Source organism: Anguilla rostrata, chromosome 5 (assembly GCF_018555375.3).
Source record: "Anguilla rostrata isolate EN2019 chromosome 5, ASM1855537v3, whole genome shotgun sequence".
Lineage (NCBI taxonomy): Eukaryota > Metazoa > Chordata > Actinopteri > Anguilliformes > Anguillidae > Anguilla > Anguilla rostrata.
This window is the reverse complement of record NC_057937.1, coordinates 10,848,404-10,868,238: the sequence shown is the minus strand read 5'-3', so window position 1 is coordinate 10,868,238 and position 19,835 is coordinate 10,848,404. Positions and strand designations below refer to the sequence as shown.

General features: G+C 41.9%; 1 protein-coding gene across 1 annotated transcript in view; it reads left to right on the top strand.

Annotated features, from left to right (window-relative positions):
• Nucleotides 1-17,245, top strand: part of galntl6 (polypeptide N-acetylgalactosaminyltransferase like 6) — a 114,942-nt gene extending 97,697 nt beyond the window's left edge. Inside the window, exons 8-13 of the mRNA XM_064335109.1 lie at nucleotides 8,337-8,454; nucleotides 10,866-10,973; nucleotides 11,299-11,520; nucleotides 14,590-14,706; nucleotides 15,236-15,385; nucleotides 16,137-17,245. Coding sequence (XP_064191179.1) covers nucleotides 8,337-8,454; nucleotides 10,866-10,973; nucleotides 11,299-11,520; nucleotides 14,590-14,706; nucleotides 15,236-15,385; nucleotides 16,137-16,304 — 883 coding nt within the window. The 3' untranslated portion in view covers nucleotides 16,305-17,245. The remainder of the gene's footprint in view (nucleotides 1-8,336; nucleotides 8,455-10,865; nucleotides 10,974-11,298; nucleotides 11,521-14,589; nucleotides 14,707-15,235; nucleotides 15,386-16,136) is intronic.
• Nucleotides 17,246-19,835: the final 2,590 nt, after the last annotated feature.

Below are 19,835 nucleotides of genomic sequence, written 5' to 3'. Positions count from 1 at the left end.
CACATAAGGAGTACACTATGTATAGCAGCATGGTCATTTCCCATAAGAGATGTGTCAGATGAAGCTTCTCTGTCTCCCTCTGCCATATGGTTCCTCATATTAGTAAAATGCGTGCCCACACTCCATTTGAGAACCTGTTGAAGCTGGTATATAAAACATTTGTCTAAATCCCACTATGTTTAATGTCTTCAGAACATGTTGTAAGCATTTAATAAACTGTTGGTAAGCGGGTAGTAAGTAAGCATTATTTCCATTTTGTTATTGGTAGGCATTTACCACGTTTGATTAGAGGTGACTAAATTGTATTTACCAAATATGTTAATGGTAGAACTGGAATGAATTAATTCATGATACAATTTTGAACAAACTGAAAAATTGGAAAATGAATGCCCACTTATAACCTGCTCAATATATGTTTGCTGACTACAACTAAGAATAAGTAACATTTCACTAATAAGTACCAACGTGTTCATTAACTGTTCTAATAGTATTAATAGGTGCATGTAATAATGTGTGGATTTGTATGGAATGCATGAAATTATCCACAGAAGTTCATGAAAGGATAAATGTTTTCACTACCTCCATCTGGCTTTATCAGCTGGTGAAATTACAGGTTTTTAGCATACTAACCCCAGGATGCTTTTAAGATGTTTTTTGCACCAGATGTTAAACTGAAACTACAGTAGCAATCAAATACAATTTAAATGTTCTAAATCTTGAAGTGCATTGTCTGCATAAAGGAAAACTGGAATCGTCCATGGGCTGGTGAAGCTGGTATGCAAGAAAAAAAACTCATTCTCACATTCTCAAGGCATGGAACTGTAGACAACAAATTTAGAATTGCAGGACTTCCCCATTGATTTTGCATACAGACATACAGCAAAACGGCTTTCTCCGTTTCTGTCTGTTCGCATTCAATGCACGTACAGCCGGTCAGCTTCACTTGAAGGCTGGAACCTTGCGCGCTGTTTCAAACTGTGACAGCGTTTTTCTGCATTGGGAAAAAGGGCACTTCACAAGTCAATAGCCTGGAGAAAATTGTGTTCTTCACACTCCATAACGGCAAGCGCATTCCGGAAGGTATTACCCACACCGTCTGTGCCTCTGCGGAGGATTACAGATAATTATACGGCACAGGAGAATTCAGAGGGCCGAAGTGGCCCGGGTTTCCTCTGAATTAGCCCCCGATAAATTATATTAAGATGAGCTCTGTGATAGAATGCGCGTGTTGCCCGCATCGCATCCATTAAACAGTCATGAGCATCTGCGCCTCGCTGGTGTAAGACTACCGGTGAATGCCGAATGGTAGATTGGCTGTTCTATATCCACGGTTCATTGGTCTTCCTTCCGACATCCTATGTGTGTGTGTGTGTGTGTGTGTGGTGCTTGTGTGCATGTGTGGTGCCAGAGTGCTCTGCCACTGGTTCCACTTGATCCCACAGGTTTGATTTGACTGGAATGCGAGCATGTTACTATTAGCCATCTGTAGGATTTGGACTGCTGACAGAACCGCGCTTGGCCCTGGATCAGGAGTGTGGCTTCATCAGCCAGCTTTTACCCTTTAGGAGTAATTCCTGGCAGGCAGGGAGATTAGATTATGCTTGCCCCGAGACCACAGCCTCACATCTCAGTGCACAGCTTCGAGTGCAGTGTGGATCTCCAATTTTTTTTTTTTTTTTAATAGAAAAATCCCTGGCACATGCTAAGGCTAGAAGTGTAAGTCAGGAAAAGTTAAGCTGACATTCCTCTCTTGGGCAAATGTAAGTGGCTTGCGTACAGTTGTCACAAATGTGATGGAAAATGGAAAATGACTGTTTGGCCAATTAGACAATTTACCTTTTAATTGTTTTTAAAAGAGGCACAGAAGTGAAATGGTTTAGATTTTTTCTGACACTGTCTGTTCCAGAGCCAGAGCCAGAACGGACCCCATCAAATGCCTCATGAAAAGGTTGCCTAATGAAAAGCCTTCTAAAAGTCATCGGTGCCGAAAGATTCTTCAAAGCGTTTTAAAATGGCCATAGAGCGTCTGCCACAGCACCTGCCAGCATTGTCGTGTGCGGAGCAGGTGGAAAAAAATATGTCTTAATATAGATCTTACTGACAGCTACAAGATGAAAGGGGCTAGTCTATTCCATTTGAATCTACGCTCATTTGCAAAATGGCTGATCTGCGAGGGAGACGGATCTTTTTCGCGATCCATCGTAGCGCTAATTAAATGGAGACGATGCGGGTCAAGAAGGACCGTGCTTTATGACAGCACCTTTCAACAGCAATTATCTCAATCAAAGTATGTCCCACGCGGTGTGCAAATCTGGACAAGTGCGATGACATTTTTGAGTTTATGTCACCACCTACTGGTCGGACCTGCACTTTTCAAATAAACCACATGCAAGGATGAGTAATGGCACAGGATGCACTTAATCCAGCTGGTCTGCGTTTATACAGAAAAGGCCATTGGCATGCCACAATGCACTGGAATCACTTATATTTGCTTTTCATTACAGATGGGGAAAAAGTTAATTGTTCATATAATACTTTCAATTCACGAGTGAACGTTTTAACATCACCTGTACCTTCCGTGTAGAGAAAAGTTCACATTCAGGAACTGCTCTCTTTGCATGGCTATTTTGTAATAAATGATAAATTGCATTAGGGAATGCGGCCAGTGCATTATAGAAATATCCATTTAACTAATTGTTTGTGGCAACTTAGGCAGTAAACAATGACAATGATTTCATAAACATATATTTCAAATGGTTTGAATCACAAATCCCACTAATTGAACCGTGCCTGTGAATTTATAAGCTCAATATTCTTGATGAAAAGAATGAATTCCTTTCATATTTTCCCTTAATTCATTTTTATGACCTATGCACCTAAATTATACCCTTTATAATGTGTAAAGCGTGAACTAGGCCTACTCTTGGAACTTTTAATATTCTCAATGAATCACTGCACAGAATAAATTATGTCAGTTTTTTTTCACACAGTGACACATGCAGTTGGGAGTCAGCTGTTTATTCTGTTTATTTTTGTCATGTAATAAGCATGTATGTGGCTGTTAAAAACATGAATCTTGTGTGAAATGTGCCTATACCTATACTGGATTATTTTCTTAAAACTGCTGAAGATGTCAGGATAATTAATCCATGCATTTAATAATTGCTGTGGCTCCTAATATTTAATTAATGTAACTTAATGTATCCCCCATATTAGCGACTTGCACCAGCATTTGTGTGTCACAAAAGCAAAAACAGAATTGCACGCATTGTTTGGTGTTGCAGTGCGGTCCGTTGGTTGTCCTCAGCAGTAAATTTGCGGTCTCCCAAAGCGGGTGCTGGTGATTAATGGCGTTATGATAATGTAAAGCAAAGAGACATTGTAGCCGGGAGCCCTCGGCGGGCGGAATCGATGGGGGAGATGGGGACGTTGGCAGGGCTTCGTCTCTGGCAGCGGTCCTCGAACACACTGGTTGTAGCCTTTGGCCTTGCGTAATGTTCTCCACTGCAGCACATTATGCAGCTAACCCACCTGGGTCCAAGTCAAACTAATTGATCCGCGTAAATCACCATACGTAAATGCATCCTTCTCTCGGGAGCCGTACACAGTTCAGCCATTTCGAGAAAAGGTTAAAATGTTTAGTCGAGGAAAAAAAGAGGCAGAATGGGGGATGGAGGCTGTCCTAAATGTGGTTAAAAAAGGAGCAGCGGGTCCCTCTGTTTGTAACTATAATTTCAGTGGCGTTTAGCTAATTACGCGCGACAATTTCCTGTTAAATCATTTCTTAATTAGCCTAAAGCCCTTGGTGGATGACCTGAAATATTTGTCAGCATGGAGCAAATAATGTCGCTGTTGAAGGGAACATGTGGGTTTCAAGTGAGATTAAAATGTTAAACACGAACGCATTTTGTTCTAAAGGGCAGACCGAGCTGTTCTGCGAAATAAATAAATAAATAAATAAATAAATAAAAAACAACAACAACATATGAGTCAGTTTATCCTTAAATTACCATATTTATAATTGGACCTTGAAGTTAATTTTCTTATTTTCTGGGAAAAGTCATCACCGTGGCTATTTAACATGAAGCCTGAGGAACATGTTTACCATGATGTATCTTTGATAAGCCACCCTGAGTGAATTACAGAACTTTGTTGACTTCACCGAATCATTAAGTTAAGGACCCTTTGTGAAGGTGAGATGATATCTGATTAAATTTTCTCAGGGTGGTACAAGTGCAGTCAGTAACTCTGAATAATTTGGTAATTCCAGGAACTCAACAGCAATATTCAGTGCATAATTACAGTGTCATTACCACACAGTTGGGACCAGAACTACGGCATGGTTTGGGCCCAGAATCCCTACCTCAAAAATAAATGGAAAGCTAAATATTTTGCGCAGTTTTCTTGTGATTTCTTGCTGTCTCTCCCACTCACACAAGTACACTGCAGGGTCAGATCAGAAATCTTCCTGGGAATCTAGTGGATGTCTACTTTCGCTATCACAAGGAAAGGTTTCTGATGTGCATTTTCTGGGATTGCAGTTCCATTAGACGGAAGTGTTTTGGGGACGATTGTCCATTCCGGTCATTCTCAGGAGGCCTCATGGCATCGATCCGGATGCTTCCGTGACACCAAAACAAATTACATAGCTGATCGATATTGTAACAGCTCCTGCTTCGCACTGCTAGAAAGCACCAGTTTGCCCATTGTGGTGTTCCTTTTGCCTGTGCAGCCACTCGCTATGTTAGCATTGTTCTGTTGAGTTAATTATTAGGTACAGCTATTTCTCGCTGTCTGTTCACTTGGCTGTCTAAGCATTTAGTAATTAGATTATTATGTTCTCAGTTGTGCTTCATTAGTTCATTTGTGTGTTTAAGTTCATTATTCTCCCTTAGTTGTTGCTTGGTCTTGGTTTACATGCCCTAGTCTCACACGTTTCTGTGTTGCTCTCGAGTTACCCTTCTCCTGTTTGTTGTTTTTGTGTGTTAAGTAAAATTAGTTCCCGTTGTTACCTACTTTTGTTTCCTGTGCCTTCCTCTGCATGTGGATCCATATCTGTGTATTGTTATAGGTATTGATACAAAACCTTTTAGCACACGCAAAATCAATAACATGACCAGTAATTGGTCATAGTATTTGTTTTGCACCAATCACAGGTTGTGTTATTAGTTTAGCGTATGCTAAAATGTTTTGCATATATTGAAGGTCTTAAGTAAATCAGGCCTTAAATGTTCTAGTTCATTTTGGATGTATGTGCCATAGATATAATTGCCAGTGGTCATTACTTCTTAACTGAATCTTGTTTTTAATGTTTCTCAATTCCTTTTCTCCGTTTATTAGATTTAAGGAGTTTTCCATTAGTGATTGCTTTGTATTCTTTATTTTCTGAATTCATCATTTCATTTCACTTCTGGGCATAGAAGAGAATGTGAAAAAGGAATGAGTCTGAGACTTGTGGGTCTGCGATCCAGCTGCAAGTCCACTTTACATGGTCTTAAGAATGGTCTCCCAGCTGGATCCCAAACCTAAAATCATGTTGTTGTTTTTTTTTTTACCACTCCTGCAGTGCTAAACACTTTGCTTTGTAGCAGCCCTTTGATAACGGTGCCAATGGACCTGCGGTGTTATTTCACCCTCATTGCCGAGGAAACCAACAGCTACAGCACTACAGAGCTGGTTCCAGCTACTTGGAAACAAACCATTTATTTATTTATTTATTTTTTTTGCAGGTTGAACCAGTGCTTCTTTTGACAATTCTAAAAGCCCTATGGGCCAGGAGAGCATAGTCAAAGCCAACCTGTTTTCCAAAAAAACAAAGCAAATGCTTGTACAAATATTCATTTTCTCTCCATGCATTTTTTTTAATTTTTTTTTTTATCAAGCAGCAAACCCATTGCTGAAAAACACAGGCTGATTAACACCTTTGCTGGCCACGTCAAGCCAGCCTGCTTCCCAGGGCCCTTTCTCATTTGCGCCTGGAAAGCAACTGACTTGGAGGGTCAGAGGCACCGGTATAACTGTCAAAATAACTGATGTACCCCCTGTTGTTGGCAGTCGGGGAGGGCGGGAGGGACATAATTTAGCCAGGAAAGTGCTGGCTTCTCGATTGCTCCCCTTAATTGAGTCAGCTGCTATATTTCACCGCTTTATTAAACTGGAAGGATGTGAGGCCAAATGGTATTACAAGGGAGCAAATTGATTTTGGCACCCCTCTGCTCATCGCAATCACGATCTTTTCACAACCTCATTATCCAGTTTTGTGTGTGTGGGTGTGTGTGTGTGGGGGAGGGGGGGGGTGTGGATGTCCAAACCCAGTCCCCAGGGCTGTTGGTCCCAAGTCCCCAACACAGTGGACAGGCAAGCGGACAGCACCCCATCTTCCTTCCTGCTCCCCTTCCCGCCCCCCCCCCCTTTGCATACAATTATGAGCTGTGATGTCACGTGCCACCTGATGGGTCTACACATAGTTAACCACAGTCTACACTGAAAGGATAATGTAGCTGGATCCCTCTCTGTTCAATTACATTCTGAAATATGTGCATTATATGTGTGCTTTTTATTCGGCTTGCTCACTGTAAGGAGTTGCTGCTCCTTATAGCTGTGTAAAAGGGTATTGCCCCACGCTCATCAATCTTTGAATCTATTGATCATTTAAATCTACATCGATATCAATATCTGAATATATAAATGCAAAATTGCTTATATGCGTGTTTAATACTATAATCTTAGATGTTTTGTTTTGCATGCATTCCCACTGTGCAAATGTACTCTCAACCCTTTCTAATGAATGGTGATCCACAATGGCACTGACAAGCCAACTCCCTCATTATAATCCAGATCTGTCATAAAGCACACCAGCTCGCAGAGGCCATTTCTCCACTACAAAGCGCGCGGAGCATTTTTTCGCGGCTCTGACTCCTAATTACGGAATCTAACATGAGCGTTATAAGGAGCCGCAGCTTTCATCCTCACCACACACACCCTCTCTTGTGTTTTTGATTCTACATTCTACATTTGTTTTTTGGTGCAGCGCGATGAAAAAGCCACCATTGTGCTCGGGGCTTTTTTCTTGCGGAAAAAAAAGGGAAAAAAAGTCCAAATATATCTGGGTTTTGTGAGCGGGAAGCCTGTGTAGTCGGGTTTTTTTCTTTTTTTTTGCGTGAAGCAGTTTAACGAACCGCGTAGCCGCCAGCCAGCTTCCCGGGTCTGTAATTGTGTTGAAGGAGAAGCCGCGGGATGCCTGAACAGAGCCCCCCACAGCTCGGGGAAATACCCACTACATCGCCCAACCCTCATTTGCACCCTTTCCCTTCCCAAAAACTCTTCTATAATTCAAAGCCTTTTTTTTTTCCTCTGGTGATATTGCTGGCTTTCGTAAAAGGTTTGGATAGCACGGTTGGGGGCGAGGAGTAGTGAGTGGGTGCAGCGCCTTATAAAAAAAAGAAATATATATTCCTATAGCCTGCTGGATTGCAGGGATTTCTCCGCTGAAGTTTAATGAAATGTAAAAGATGCTTCCAGTGCTTTCAGGGTCAGAATTCATAGAGTGTGTAAAGTACTGAAAGACTGTGAAATTACAATGATAAGGGGTTTCAGCACACTGTATCTAAGCAAGGGAAAATACAAACAGGCAGGGATTAAGGTTTAGGATGGGATGTCTCTACTTCAAATGCTAGAATTAGTAGCTTTAGTGGTCATAGACAGAAATGCAACAGGATCCTGCTCTTCACATTCTTGTTGAAATATAGTATTCGGAAATACAGTATATGTCAGAAGTCTGGATATTAACATCTCTCTTGATTTCATTGTGATGGTAAAATAGTGTGCATTAGACTAAATTAAGTAAAATATGCTGATAGGTTGGCATTGCTCTTTTGTGTGTGACAGACAATGATTCTGAGAGTGAACAGACCATTCTCCTTTGTATTGGGGTTACAGTATTATTCTGTGGTTAATTTACACATTAAATTGGACTCATTTTTAATGGTGGTAATTTTACAGAATATTGATTGTTGGAATATAAAAAGATCCACCCTTCAGATTTTGGACTGTTTCATTACATTTGATTACATGAGGTCAGTTGATTGCTTGAGTCGGCTTGTTAATTGCAAATGTTTGTAAAAGCTGTGTTTTTTCTATTTATTGTTTGTCAGTAAGAATTCATGAGTAATTGATAACGAATAATAATATTACATGTTCATATTTCTTGCTCTGCCTGAAAGTGTGAATGTGGATCTCTGTGTGATGAGTCACTGTTTACACACAAATCAGGTGATATAACAGCAGGTGATTCACTGAGACGGTGATTCTGCTCTTCTTCTGCCTCCCACCCCCAGATCCCCAGTGATGGCGGGAGGGCTTTTTGCTGTCAAACGGCAGTGGTTCTGGGAACTGGGGGGCTATGACACAGGACTGGAAATCTGGGGCGGAGAGCAGTATGAGATCTCCTTCAAGGTAAGAGCAATCAGGAGCGCTGGTATATCTCAGAGAGTACATGAAATCTTCAGTGTAAGAGAAACCAGGAACATGGGACAATGGAGAAGAATGTATAAAATCATCCATCAGTGTAACAGAAACCAGGAACATGGGTCTATGGAGCAGAACATATTACATTTTCAGTGTAAGAGAAAGCAGGAACAGGGTTCTGTGGGGCAGAACATATGAAATCTTCAATGCAAGAAAAACCAGGAACAGGGTTTATCTAATAGAGCATAGACAGTCAATTAAATAGACCCCTTCTTCAAGAGAAGCAAATCCAGGAGAAGTGGTCCATCTAATAGCACACCAGCAAGGTGCAGAACACAGGGCTGAGAGCAGCACTAAACCCCACCTGAGTCTCCCCACTAATGCCACGAATGTAGCGCAACTACTCATCAATGTTCTGAGGGCAAAGGAGAATTCATAAACACCGCCCCCTACTGACAAACACTGTCTGCTTTGTTGTCAGGACACATTTTATTTGTAAGCTTATCACTAATCATTAGTCTTCTGTTTTAGTGTTTTTCCTTTTTGGCTTGGTTAATAGTCCTGTAAGTACTGCGCTTGAATAATCAATAGACATTGACAGGTAGTTAAATCTCTTTCTTGTATCTAATGTTGTTCCAGATACCCCAGTAGAGTACTTAATGGCCAGTACTGTCAATACACTAATTTGTAAGACGAGAAGAAAGCTTGAATGTTTAGTCACTGCACCCTAAACAAACTTTTGGGATGAAGAGTATCATGGACAATATCAATAATATCACCAATATGCCAGGGTTATAAAGGCAACAAATATTTTATCTGGCCAAATTATCGCGATTATTTCTAATTGGTTTCTTCATGAAATGCATGGATTGTTAATCCAGAACAAATGAAAGCAGGTTTGCAGTACATGTCAGTATATATTTAAAAGCTAATGTTTGTACACTTCTTTCATGCCCGTAAGTTATCATTGCTTGACCTTGTACTGTGGCCATCTATCATGTGGGTGCTATGTTTCAGACATCTATTTTCTACCAAAGGGAATATATCAGGCGGAATCATTTTTTGTTAGAGAGCTCCAAAAAAATTAAGTCCCAGTGCAGTGTAAATAGACTGGTGAAGACAATGATTATGTCCAGGTTGAACTTCAATCCCAGATAATCTGATTATATGGTGTTTGATTGTTAGAAGCTCAGAGGTGATTCCTTTTTAAATCCTGAAAAATCAGAGGGAAAGGATTTAAAGACTTGTTTATTGTGCCTGACACACCTGCCACGGCTCGAGTTTTTCATTACATTTTTTTTTCTGTTTGTCTGTAATTGGAATGCAGGCTTTTCCTCCTTCGTCTGAAACCATGGTAACAGCTAAGCATTCAGACGCTAAATTGCCTCAGTCCAGGTTTTTCCCTGAATTTTCTATTGACCATTTTTCAAGAGAGAGCACTTTCATCAAGTGTTTTATTTTGTATGTTTATAGCAGTCCTTTGTTTGTCATTGTTTGTCCTCAAAACTGAACTGCCCTTACAATGCTTGATACTTCAGACGGCCACATTTTGGCTATTTTTTTCTGTCTTCAGATAGCACATATAAGATTATTCCATAAAAATGAATTTTCTAATTTGTTTAACCCATGTTGGGTTTTCATTTAGTATACATAAAACACTGCGTGTTAACATTTTTCTGCCAAATAATTTTCACATGAAAACCAGGCTTTTCATTTCCATCAGACATGATCCAGCTTTGGCCAAGGTTGACAAAACCAGCTGAACATTTTTTTCTTGATAAAATGTGTCTGCACTCAATGAGACGATTCAAGCAAAAGAGCTGCCACTTTATACATATGAGAGATCTTTATGCACAAGAGACACCCTTTAGGAACAAGTAATAGGTTGTAGGAATTGCATTAATACAAAATAAGTTGTTTATCTTCACAGTTTAACAGTGAACTTGAAATTCATGAAACCAGGCTATTAGCAGCATTGGATAATAGCTCCCCCTGTTGTTATCAGCATGATTAAGATCCAGGAGCAAATTAAATGGTATTTTTTTCTTTGTGTGTGTTTGTAAGTGTATTGATTGTTTCAAAGACATTTGGTCTGGGTGACCTTGGAAGTTAACAGATCACAGTTTGGTAAGGTGCTGGGTACCATATTAGTATAAATATTATCTCATTATTCCTTTAACCCTTTGAGTAGCCTTTTTGGAATGTTTTTTCAACATTCTAAGTCAGTGTTTTAGAACACCGTTCCTTTCAGTCACCAGCAGTGATTGTCACATCAGCATTAGAATTTTCAGTTAAGAACATTCTAATCAATCATTTGTGACCTCACACCTTAAGGGGTTCAATGAGTTGGTCGTGCTTATTTGTGTGTGCCTGAAGTGCGGTGGTCATGTGTTCTCCAGGTGTGGATGTGCGGCGGTAGCATGTACGACGTGCCGTGCTCCAGGGTGGGTCATATCTACAGGAAGTACGTCCCTTACAAAGTGCCCTCGGGAACCAGCCTGGCCCGGGTACGTGTACCACAGCCTTACATCCTTGTGTGATTTGTGGGCTGTTTGCTACATGCACATGTACATCAACAGCTGTTCAAAGTCACATGCAAAGTGATAACTTTTCATTTGTTCATTTTTTGATCCTAATTTACTTTCTCAAACAACTGCTGTTAAATCTTGCACATATGCTTCTTCACTGCAGGTGAAGTTATTGATGTGCTTATGGTTACAGCATCAAACAATTAATGTTAATGTAGTTACAATGTAGACACACAATCATACTGTAGCCAGAAGCCATAGGGGATCCTGAATAACTCCCCACCCCCCCCCCCCCCCCCTCCAGAACCTGAAGCGCGTGGCAGAGACCTGGATGGATGAGTACACAGAGTATATCTACCAGCGGCGGCCAGAATACCGCCACCTGTCTCCTGGAGACCTGACTGCGCAGAAAGAACTGCGGAAGAGCCTCAAGTGCCACGATTTCAAGTGGTACATGACCAACGTTGCCTGGGACCTGCCCAAATATTACCCCCCTGTGGAGCCCCCGCCTGCCTCCTGGGGAGAGGTGAGACACCCCCCCACCCCACCCCAAAAAAAAAAAAAAAAAAAACAGGAACATGCTCTTTTTTATTATTCTTATTTTTATTTCTTATAGATGCTAAAATTGCGAGGGATGGTCTATAATAAATGGAAAGGGGGTTATAAAAAAAACATAAGGACACACAAGATTCATAATCAAGAAAGATGAAAATGCAGGTGAACATATGAGCATTGATACTTTCAAATAAGAAAATAATTATAATACGCATAACACCATAGCATGTCATAGCATATAACCACTAAATGGATGACTGTGCACCAGTCAGAAAGAATAACCACAATGTAATCCCATCCTTGCCATAAAAACAGTGTAGAACTGCCCACAGATGTGAGAATTCCTCTGCTGCATGAATTCCTCCTATTACTGTTTCATATGAACAGAGGGTTGCAATTATAGGGATGTGCTCGATTGTAGTGTAGTGTAGTGTAGTTAGAATGTGGGAGATAATGAAACCCCACTGCATAGGCCTCCCGTTGAAAAAGGCCTTGTGATCACAGTAAATACCCCCATACATTGTTCAGCGTGTGGAAGGGGGATGGAGCTTGAAGGGGGAGGGAAGGTGGCAGCACTCCCGTGTATTGAAGCACGCAGGGGCGGTGGCGGGTAACGCTTCAGATTACACGCGGCTCGTCTCCAGGAGTAGCAGGCTGCGGGACGTTACTCGGAGACGGGTGGGAACGGGGTGGAGACGGACAAAGGCGGGGCCGGGGTCTGCCATTCAGGATGCAGCTCCGCCCACCTCCCAACTGGTGATAAGCCCTTCGGCAGCGCCTCCGTATCTCAATGACATTTGCTATCATTACTGTCCCCAAACACTCCTCTTTCCTCTGCCTTTTCCATTTTTTTTTCTTTCACGCCACGGTGTCGCCACAGACAGGATAGAAATGAACTCCAGCGTTTGTGGTTTTTCTCGCCTGTGTCCACTGATTGGACGGCGCACGGGTGTGCACTGATATATTCCAATTGATCGTGTGGGTTTCAGCGCGATGTGTCTGTCTTTAAGGCTATGTATTTCGAATCGGCATTCATTTAAATTTATTTGTGCGACGTTCATTTTACTGAGTAAGCAACTGACAAGTCTGTTCCAATTTACTCAACACTTGATCAATACAGTGCTTAAAAGGACATGTGTGATGTCATGATGTACAGTACACTGATGAGCCCGTAATAGTCTATTGTAGTTGTTAATCACAGGCAGTATTCAGTACTTGGATTCAGCACTTAGATTGCTGAGACTGTTATCTCATTGGGGTTCGGATGCAGTCAGGTACACCACTTCATGAACTAATAGTGCGTGGAATCCTTTGGGGAACACTGTACTATTTCAAATGAAGACATGTCTACACGAATCATGTCAAAAAAAGATGGTTGACCATGTAGCCTTTATTCTGTATCAGAAATATTTGATTCCTAGTTCTGTCCTGCCTGAGGCTAGACCATCTGCACACGCATTTTCTAATACTGAATGTATGTCTAAAAGGACAGTTTCCTCGTCTATTCATAAACACCCAATTCCAGCAGGCCATTAGCCGTGAATGTGCTGGACCGTTTATCAAGTCTGTCTGCATTAGTGAGAGGAGACATTTTAAAGGGTGGTTGACAGTGTATATCTTCAGACTCTGCCAGAGTGAAAATTTATGCCCGGTAAATATCCACTTTTCCCGGCGAACGACTGTAACTTTGCCGTGTGGCTGACAGTCTCTGAGTCCCGGCTTCTCCGTTCCCAGCCAATCACCCTGTCTCCCCGCCTGACATATGGTCCAATAAAGAGGCTGCGTCGGTCTGGCAACCCCGGGGTGTGCCGCTGGATCTGGAGATGTGTGCGGGTGGGGGTAAAGGAGGAGAGCGCTATTGGTGGGGAGGGTAGCAGGGCAGATGCAAAAAATTATGTCCACTACCGGGCAGTGTCAGACCACCATTAACGCTCTTGAGGTTTCAGTCAGGGTAAACAGGCTGCTCACTAGCGTCGCAACCCCGATTCACCACAGGAACTCTCTGCTGAGGCACTTCCAGCACCAGTTGTGAGCATCACTGCTCTGAGAGCTAGCGCTTTAGCTGGCTACGCCACCCAAGAGCCTGAGTATTATATTACGCATGCAAACACCAGGCTGAACTTGTTCCTGAATATTCTGCCTTTCTCATTCTTTTTCTGCAGGCCAGTATTTTAAATGCAGGTATTATATTTCAAATCAGGCCCTCAGTTTGCCAGAGGAGGGTAATTGTAACCAGCGACAGTCACTGCCCAGAGCTGTTATAGCAAAGGAGGACAATGGCCACAGTGGTTGGGATTGTAATGAGTAGGATGGTGAGGGAGGTGGGCCACTGGGATCCTAACTGTGCCCCCCCCCCCCCCCCCCCCACCTTTGCCCTGTTAGCTGTCGAGCACAGCTCATTTTTCGGAAATAAATTTGGCAGAAAAAAGTAACTTTGCAAATATGCCGGCAGGTGATTCAATAAGATCTGTGAGATACAACACAACAGTGTATGCCTGCTGGAACTTGCAATCTTCAGTGTGAGTGCCTTGTGCATTATTGTGATTCCACATACTGTGCGCAAACTTAAATTGATTCGGAAATGAGAGAAGGCCAGTCAAGTGTGAACACTGCACAAAAGAAGGCCTGCTATCTATCTGCTATGACAATTCATCTCTTTGTTCCCATAATACAGCAGCGAAACGAGTGAGTCTCGAGAACAAAAAGCACATGCCAATTTAAAGACAGTGTCTGTGCCCATCAGTATTCTGGGTGACCAGCTGGACTCCATGCTCCAAACATGGGACCAGTTAACTCTGCCCAAATTTCAGTAAGTGGGTTCTGCAGGAAATCGCAATTTGCGTCTCTAAGAAGTAAGAAATTTTTTTGGATCTTGAAAGCAATAAAAACCTTTTCCCCAGCCTCTCCTTGCACCACAAGATGGAACTGCCCACTTTAGCCAATCACAGAACAGGAGTTACGGTGAGCAGTTAGCGGTGATCAAGTAGCTGCAGCGCTCGCTCGTAGCTGACCTGGGATCTGCCCGATCTCGTGTTTTTAGATCCGGAACGTGGCGTCGGGCCTGTGTGTGGACAGCAAGCACGGGGCCACAGGGACGGAACTGCGGCTGGACACCTGTCTGAAGGAGGGGGCCGAGCGCACGTGGGCACACGAACAGGTACCGCGCGGGCCGCCCCGACACCAGGGGCACATCCACCCTAAAAAAGGCTCTTCCATCAAAGCCAATCTGGCCATGGATGGGACAGCCTTCTAGAGCTCCTCCATTCTACCTTTCTGAAAGCAATGAACTTATACAGCCAACAGCCATTTTCATACCAGAAACCCATGACTGTATTAGATGAGTGGTGCGCAATTTTAATCAATTTCAATGTTTTTGACAGTTATTTTACTAAATGGCTAGCTTTTTCCCCCATAAACACGTTTTTAATTTATTTATTAACATTTAAAGAAGACATTACAAGATGTATTATAAACTGAAATAAATAAAGGTGAATAATAATACCAAAAAATGGAGAACATCTGCAAAGATAATAAACTCAATAAATTACAGGTTAACTGGAAAAAAAACTAAAGCATAAAGTAAAATGTTGTAGTTTCTGAATGAGGCAGTTTGACATGACTGTGAACATCTGTAAAGGAGCGCAATCCATAAACCCCGGGTTGATTCTGCCGCTTTGCTGTGGCAGATCTTTACCTTTGGCTGGAGAGAAGACATACGACCGGGAGATCCTCTTCACACCAGGAAGCTGTGTCTGGACGCCATCTCCAGCAGCAGTCCGGTGACACTGTACGACTGCCATGGTATGAAGGGCAACCAACACTGGCAGTACAGAAAGGTGAGGTCAAAAAACAAGTCATTGTCCTGTCACTGGCACACCAGGGCTGTGTGTGAGTGACAGAGCTGGGCTTGGACTAGTTCAACCTTGCCCTTACAAAAAGACAATATAATACTATGAGTTATACGCACAAAACCATTAACTTCATCGATGAATGATACACAGTCAATGGGCTGTGTGTGTGTGTGTGTGTTTGTTTTAAGAATGATTAGGGTAAATTCTAAAAGGTTTCAGCATCCTTATTAATGAAAAGGAGTTTCTCTTTTAACTGTCTTTGTGTACCTAATTCTGAAGCGTCAACGCAAATATACTGATTAGTGAGAGGAACTAACAATCAGAGCCTGTCTTGATAAGGTTATTAAGAGCAACTGAGTGTCTTATCATGGAGTGATTGGAATTGTGTTGATTAATACACTGCTGCTTTTGACCTACAGACTTAAGGGTGCAGTCCACTTCTATTTATAAATATTAAATCCATTATGTAAAACACATATATGCACTGTATGCATTTTTATAAATATGAATAATTCCTACTTTCCTGTACAAATTTTTGAAGTGTTTTACTGTTGCTTTTTTGACATTATGTTGAACATTTATTATGCTTTACATAGCTTCTGTAAAATAAAGTCTTTTTTCCCATCGTGGCCCAGTCGTAATGTTGTGGAGAAGTTGTTTCTGTAGATATGGGAGGATTATTACATTACCGCGTTCGGATGACCACGTCAGTCCTTTTTTATCTCCCCTGTCGTAGGATAAATCTCTACAGCACCTGGTAAGCAGCAGCTGTATGGATTCCAGCGCTGTCGATAAGAGGATTTTCATGAACAAGTGCAACCCACAGTCTGAGACACAGAAGTGGCTCTTCCAGCATATCAACGTCACCGTCCTGGACAAGTTTAACAGCCCCGCCAGTTCCTAGGGATCGCCCTGGGAAACAAACAGCCAATGACCATCCTCCTGGACTGCCGGGTTGCTGGGCAGGGGTCTGTTTCCAGAGCAGCACTTGCTCTTCTGTCTCGAGGTTCCCGTCTCAGGAGCTCCAGCGGGGAACAGGCCGATCGGCTGACCAAATTCGGCGAGCTCGCTCGCGAGACGTAGCTGTTGGAGAGGCGACCGGAAGCGAAAAAGAACATAAACGCGACCACAGCCACCTTGCTGGTCAAGGAAAAGAAAAAAAAACTAAAACATCTTTTTCTAGCTCAAGGTCCAACTCAGGTCCAACCACCACTGCTACGCGTCAGAGAACAGTGGTTGTGAGATTGAGAGAGGGGAAGAAGGAGGAACATTCTCAGTTTTTAAAAGCAAAGGGCGCATGATGGATTTGTCAGGGTGTCTCTTTGACACCTTGGCTCAATCCTTGACTCTGTGTTAGCACTTTTATAACGTTTTTCATTATTGTTTTACTAATGTGTTCATTTTATATATATACATCTTTTTTCATTTTACAGCAAATCTATCTGGGTATATTTGATTGGATATATTGTTTCAGGTTCCCGTGAAAATAAGGTTGTAATGAAGTGTGGTAATCTGGTATATACATGAAGTAAAGTCATTCAATGATTATAATGAAGATTAATAATATGTTTTTTCAGCTGTGTTCATTTTTTAAAGCCACAAATTATAAATTAAACATGATGTTGAAGAATGGGCATGGGATTTTTTCTGAGTGAGTGAGTGTGTCTGCATTGCTGGGTGCATCCTTGCATCTGGGTAAGAGAGAAAGGATAAGAGAGTTAAATCTAATGGTGGTTAAAATATATTCACCGCTGTACTTGTGTCAAGACTGTGGATAACACTAGAACCATGGGAAACAGTAAAAGGTTGTCTTGGACATATTAAATTCATCCCATTTGGTCTTGACCCCTAACATATACCACTGTTAGGGGTCAAGACCTATAATGTGATGCCTGTGCACCCTCTGCTGGTTTATATTGTAAAACGCATAAATGGAATGATGTGGTGTTCATAAGTGCTTAACACAACATGATATATACATTTTACAAAGATGTCTTATGTGGCCTAACATTTGAACATATGGTATATGCATTTTACAACATTTTCAGACAGAATAGTATTATACTGGTTTTGTTACCCCAAACTTCAAATTTTAGACTGTGATCTGTGTCACCATAATTGGGAGCAATGTTTAAAAGTTGTCAGTTATGCAGCACTCTATCTCTTATGAGCAGAGTATTCACTTCCAAAATAAATCCCCCCCCCCAGCCACATTGTAATCATATGAAAATGATTTAGGGAGAGAAATCTCAGTTCAAAAATGAGATATGCAAATTAACTTGCATTCCGTTACAAGATTATAAGCATCGTTTTTGAGCTGCTTTACACTTCTGGCACCCTGTAACTTAAGCTAAGATACATCAGTGGACATGTTTACAATTATCTTCATGTACCTTGGGTTCCCAAATGATAGGGCAGTTGTGGGTTTCTGTTTATGTTTCTTGTTATGTGCTCTACTCAACCACTAGGTGGTAGCAGAGTTAAAGGGATTAACCCTGACCTAGTTGGCAGATATGGTGAGTGGAGGATTTCGGTTTGTGGCATAGCATTTTTGAGCTAAATGTTTACAACTGTCAGTCCGAAATCTAACGTCTGTTGTGATGTTGTGGATAATCTGCACAGCCATTAATGCATTTGTCTGGCTGGCATTTGTCTGGCTTTCTGAATTCACAGTGAGGTCGTTTCTTGGCTGTATCCATTATCACAGCGAGCGACTGCCTCACTATTTTCTCAGCTATGATTGCAATATTACTGCATGTGTAGATGTGAATACTCATCACTTCAGATAGTAAGTATGCCACGCTGATGAATTATATGATTACTCTGAATGCAGTGCCTACATTAACTAAACTTAAATGTGGGGACAGTTTTATTCCTCATCAAACAACTGAGAGTGCAAGCAAGGTGCCTTGATCAAAATCCATAAGGCACAATAAGACCACAATTAAAAATGCTGATTTACTGGTTCCTAAATTAAAAATAATTCCAAGATCAGATCGATTACCAACCCCCATGTCCTCAGTCTGCGATTCAGTGTAAAAGACTGACACCCACTCAGGTTTATGACAAAAAGGCAAAGTTTGTTTACATCTATTTACACAATGTTAACAGGATAACAGATGTTGTGAAGGAAATTACCTCACAGTGTAGCGGTTGAACAAATACGGATAGGATCAGTGCACACCCTGAAAATCAACAAGTGATCGGACAGCCTTTAGGGTGGGAATTGGATATACACAGCCCTGTGTTGGTTGCCACATTATATATATATATATATATATATATATATATATATGAATAATGAATGAAATATTGCATTTATATAGCACTTTTCCAGATGCTCAAAGGGCTTTTCAGTGATGTAAGTGCACCCACCAGCAATGTATATCACCCACCTGGGTGATGCACGGCTGCCATTTTGTGCCAGAACGCTCACCACACATCAGCTGAGGTGGAGAGGGAGAAGACAATTATTCAATTATTTACCCAACCCAATCAGGGGATGATTAGGTTGCAGGTTGAAAGAGGCAGAGAAGGAATTTAGCCAGGACACCAGGGCACCCCCTAGTATTAGCAATGAGTGTTACGAGATCTTTCATGACCACAGTGAGTCAGGACCTCAGTTTTACATCCAAAAGATGGCGTCTCCTGCAGCATAGTGTCCCCATCACTGAACTGGGGCAATGGGAATTATTCGACCACTGAGAAAAACACTCCCTACTGGCCCACCAACACCACTTCCAGCAGCAACGTAGCTTTCTCAGGAGGTCTCCTATTCAAAAACTAACCACAGCCATACTTGCTTAGCTTCAGCCATTCAGCAGGAGCAGGGTGCATGGTTGTATGGCTGCCAGCCCTATACACTGCATTTCCAAAAGTATGTGGATACCCCTTCTAATTAGTGGTTTTGGCTATTTCAGCTATACCCATTGCTAACAGGAGCATAAAATCAAGCAAACAGCCATGCAATCTCCATTGACAAACATTGGCAGTAGAATGGGTCGTATTGAAGAGCTCAGTGACTTTCAACGTGGCACTGTCACAGGATGCCACCTTTCCAACAGGTCAGCTCATCAAATTTCTGCCTTGCGAGAGCTGCCCAAGTCAACTGTAAGTGATGTCATTGTGAAGTGGAAACGTATAGGAGCAACAACAGCTCAGCCACAAAGTGGTAGGCCACACAAACTCAAAGAATGGGAGTACCGCGTGCTGAAGTGTGTAGCGTATAAGAATCATCTGTCCTCAGTGGCATCACTGACTACACAGTTTCAAACTACATCTAGAAACGTCGGCACAATAACTGTTCATCAAGAGCTTCATGAAATGGGTTTCCATGGCTGAACAGTCATACACAAGTGCACAAGTAAAATCACCGTGCACAATGCCAAGCGCCGGGTGGAGTGGTGTAAAGCACACCCCTATTGTACACACAAGC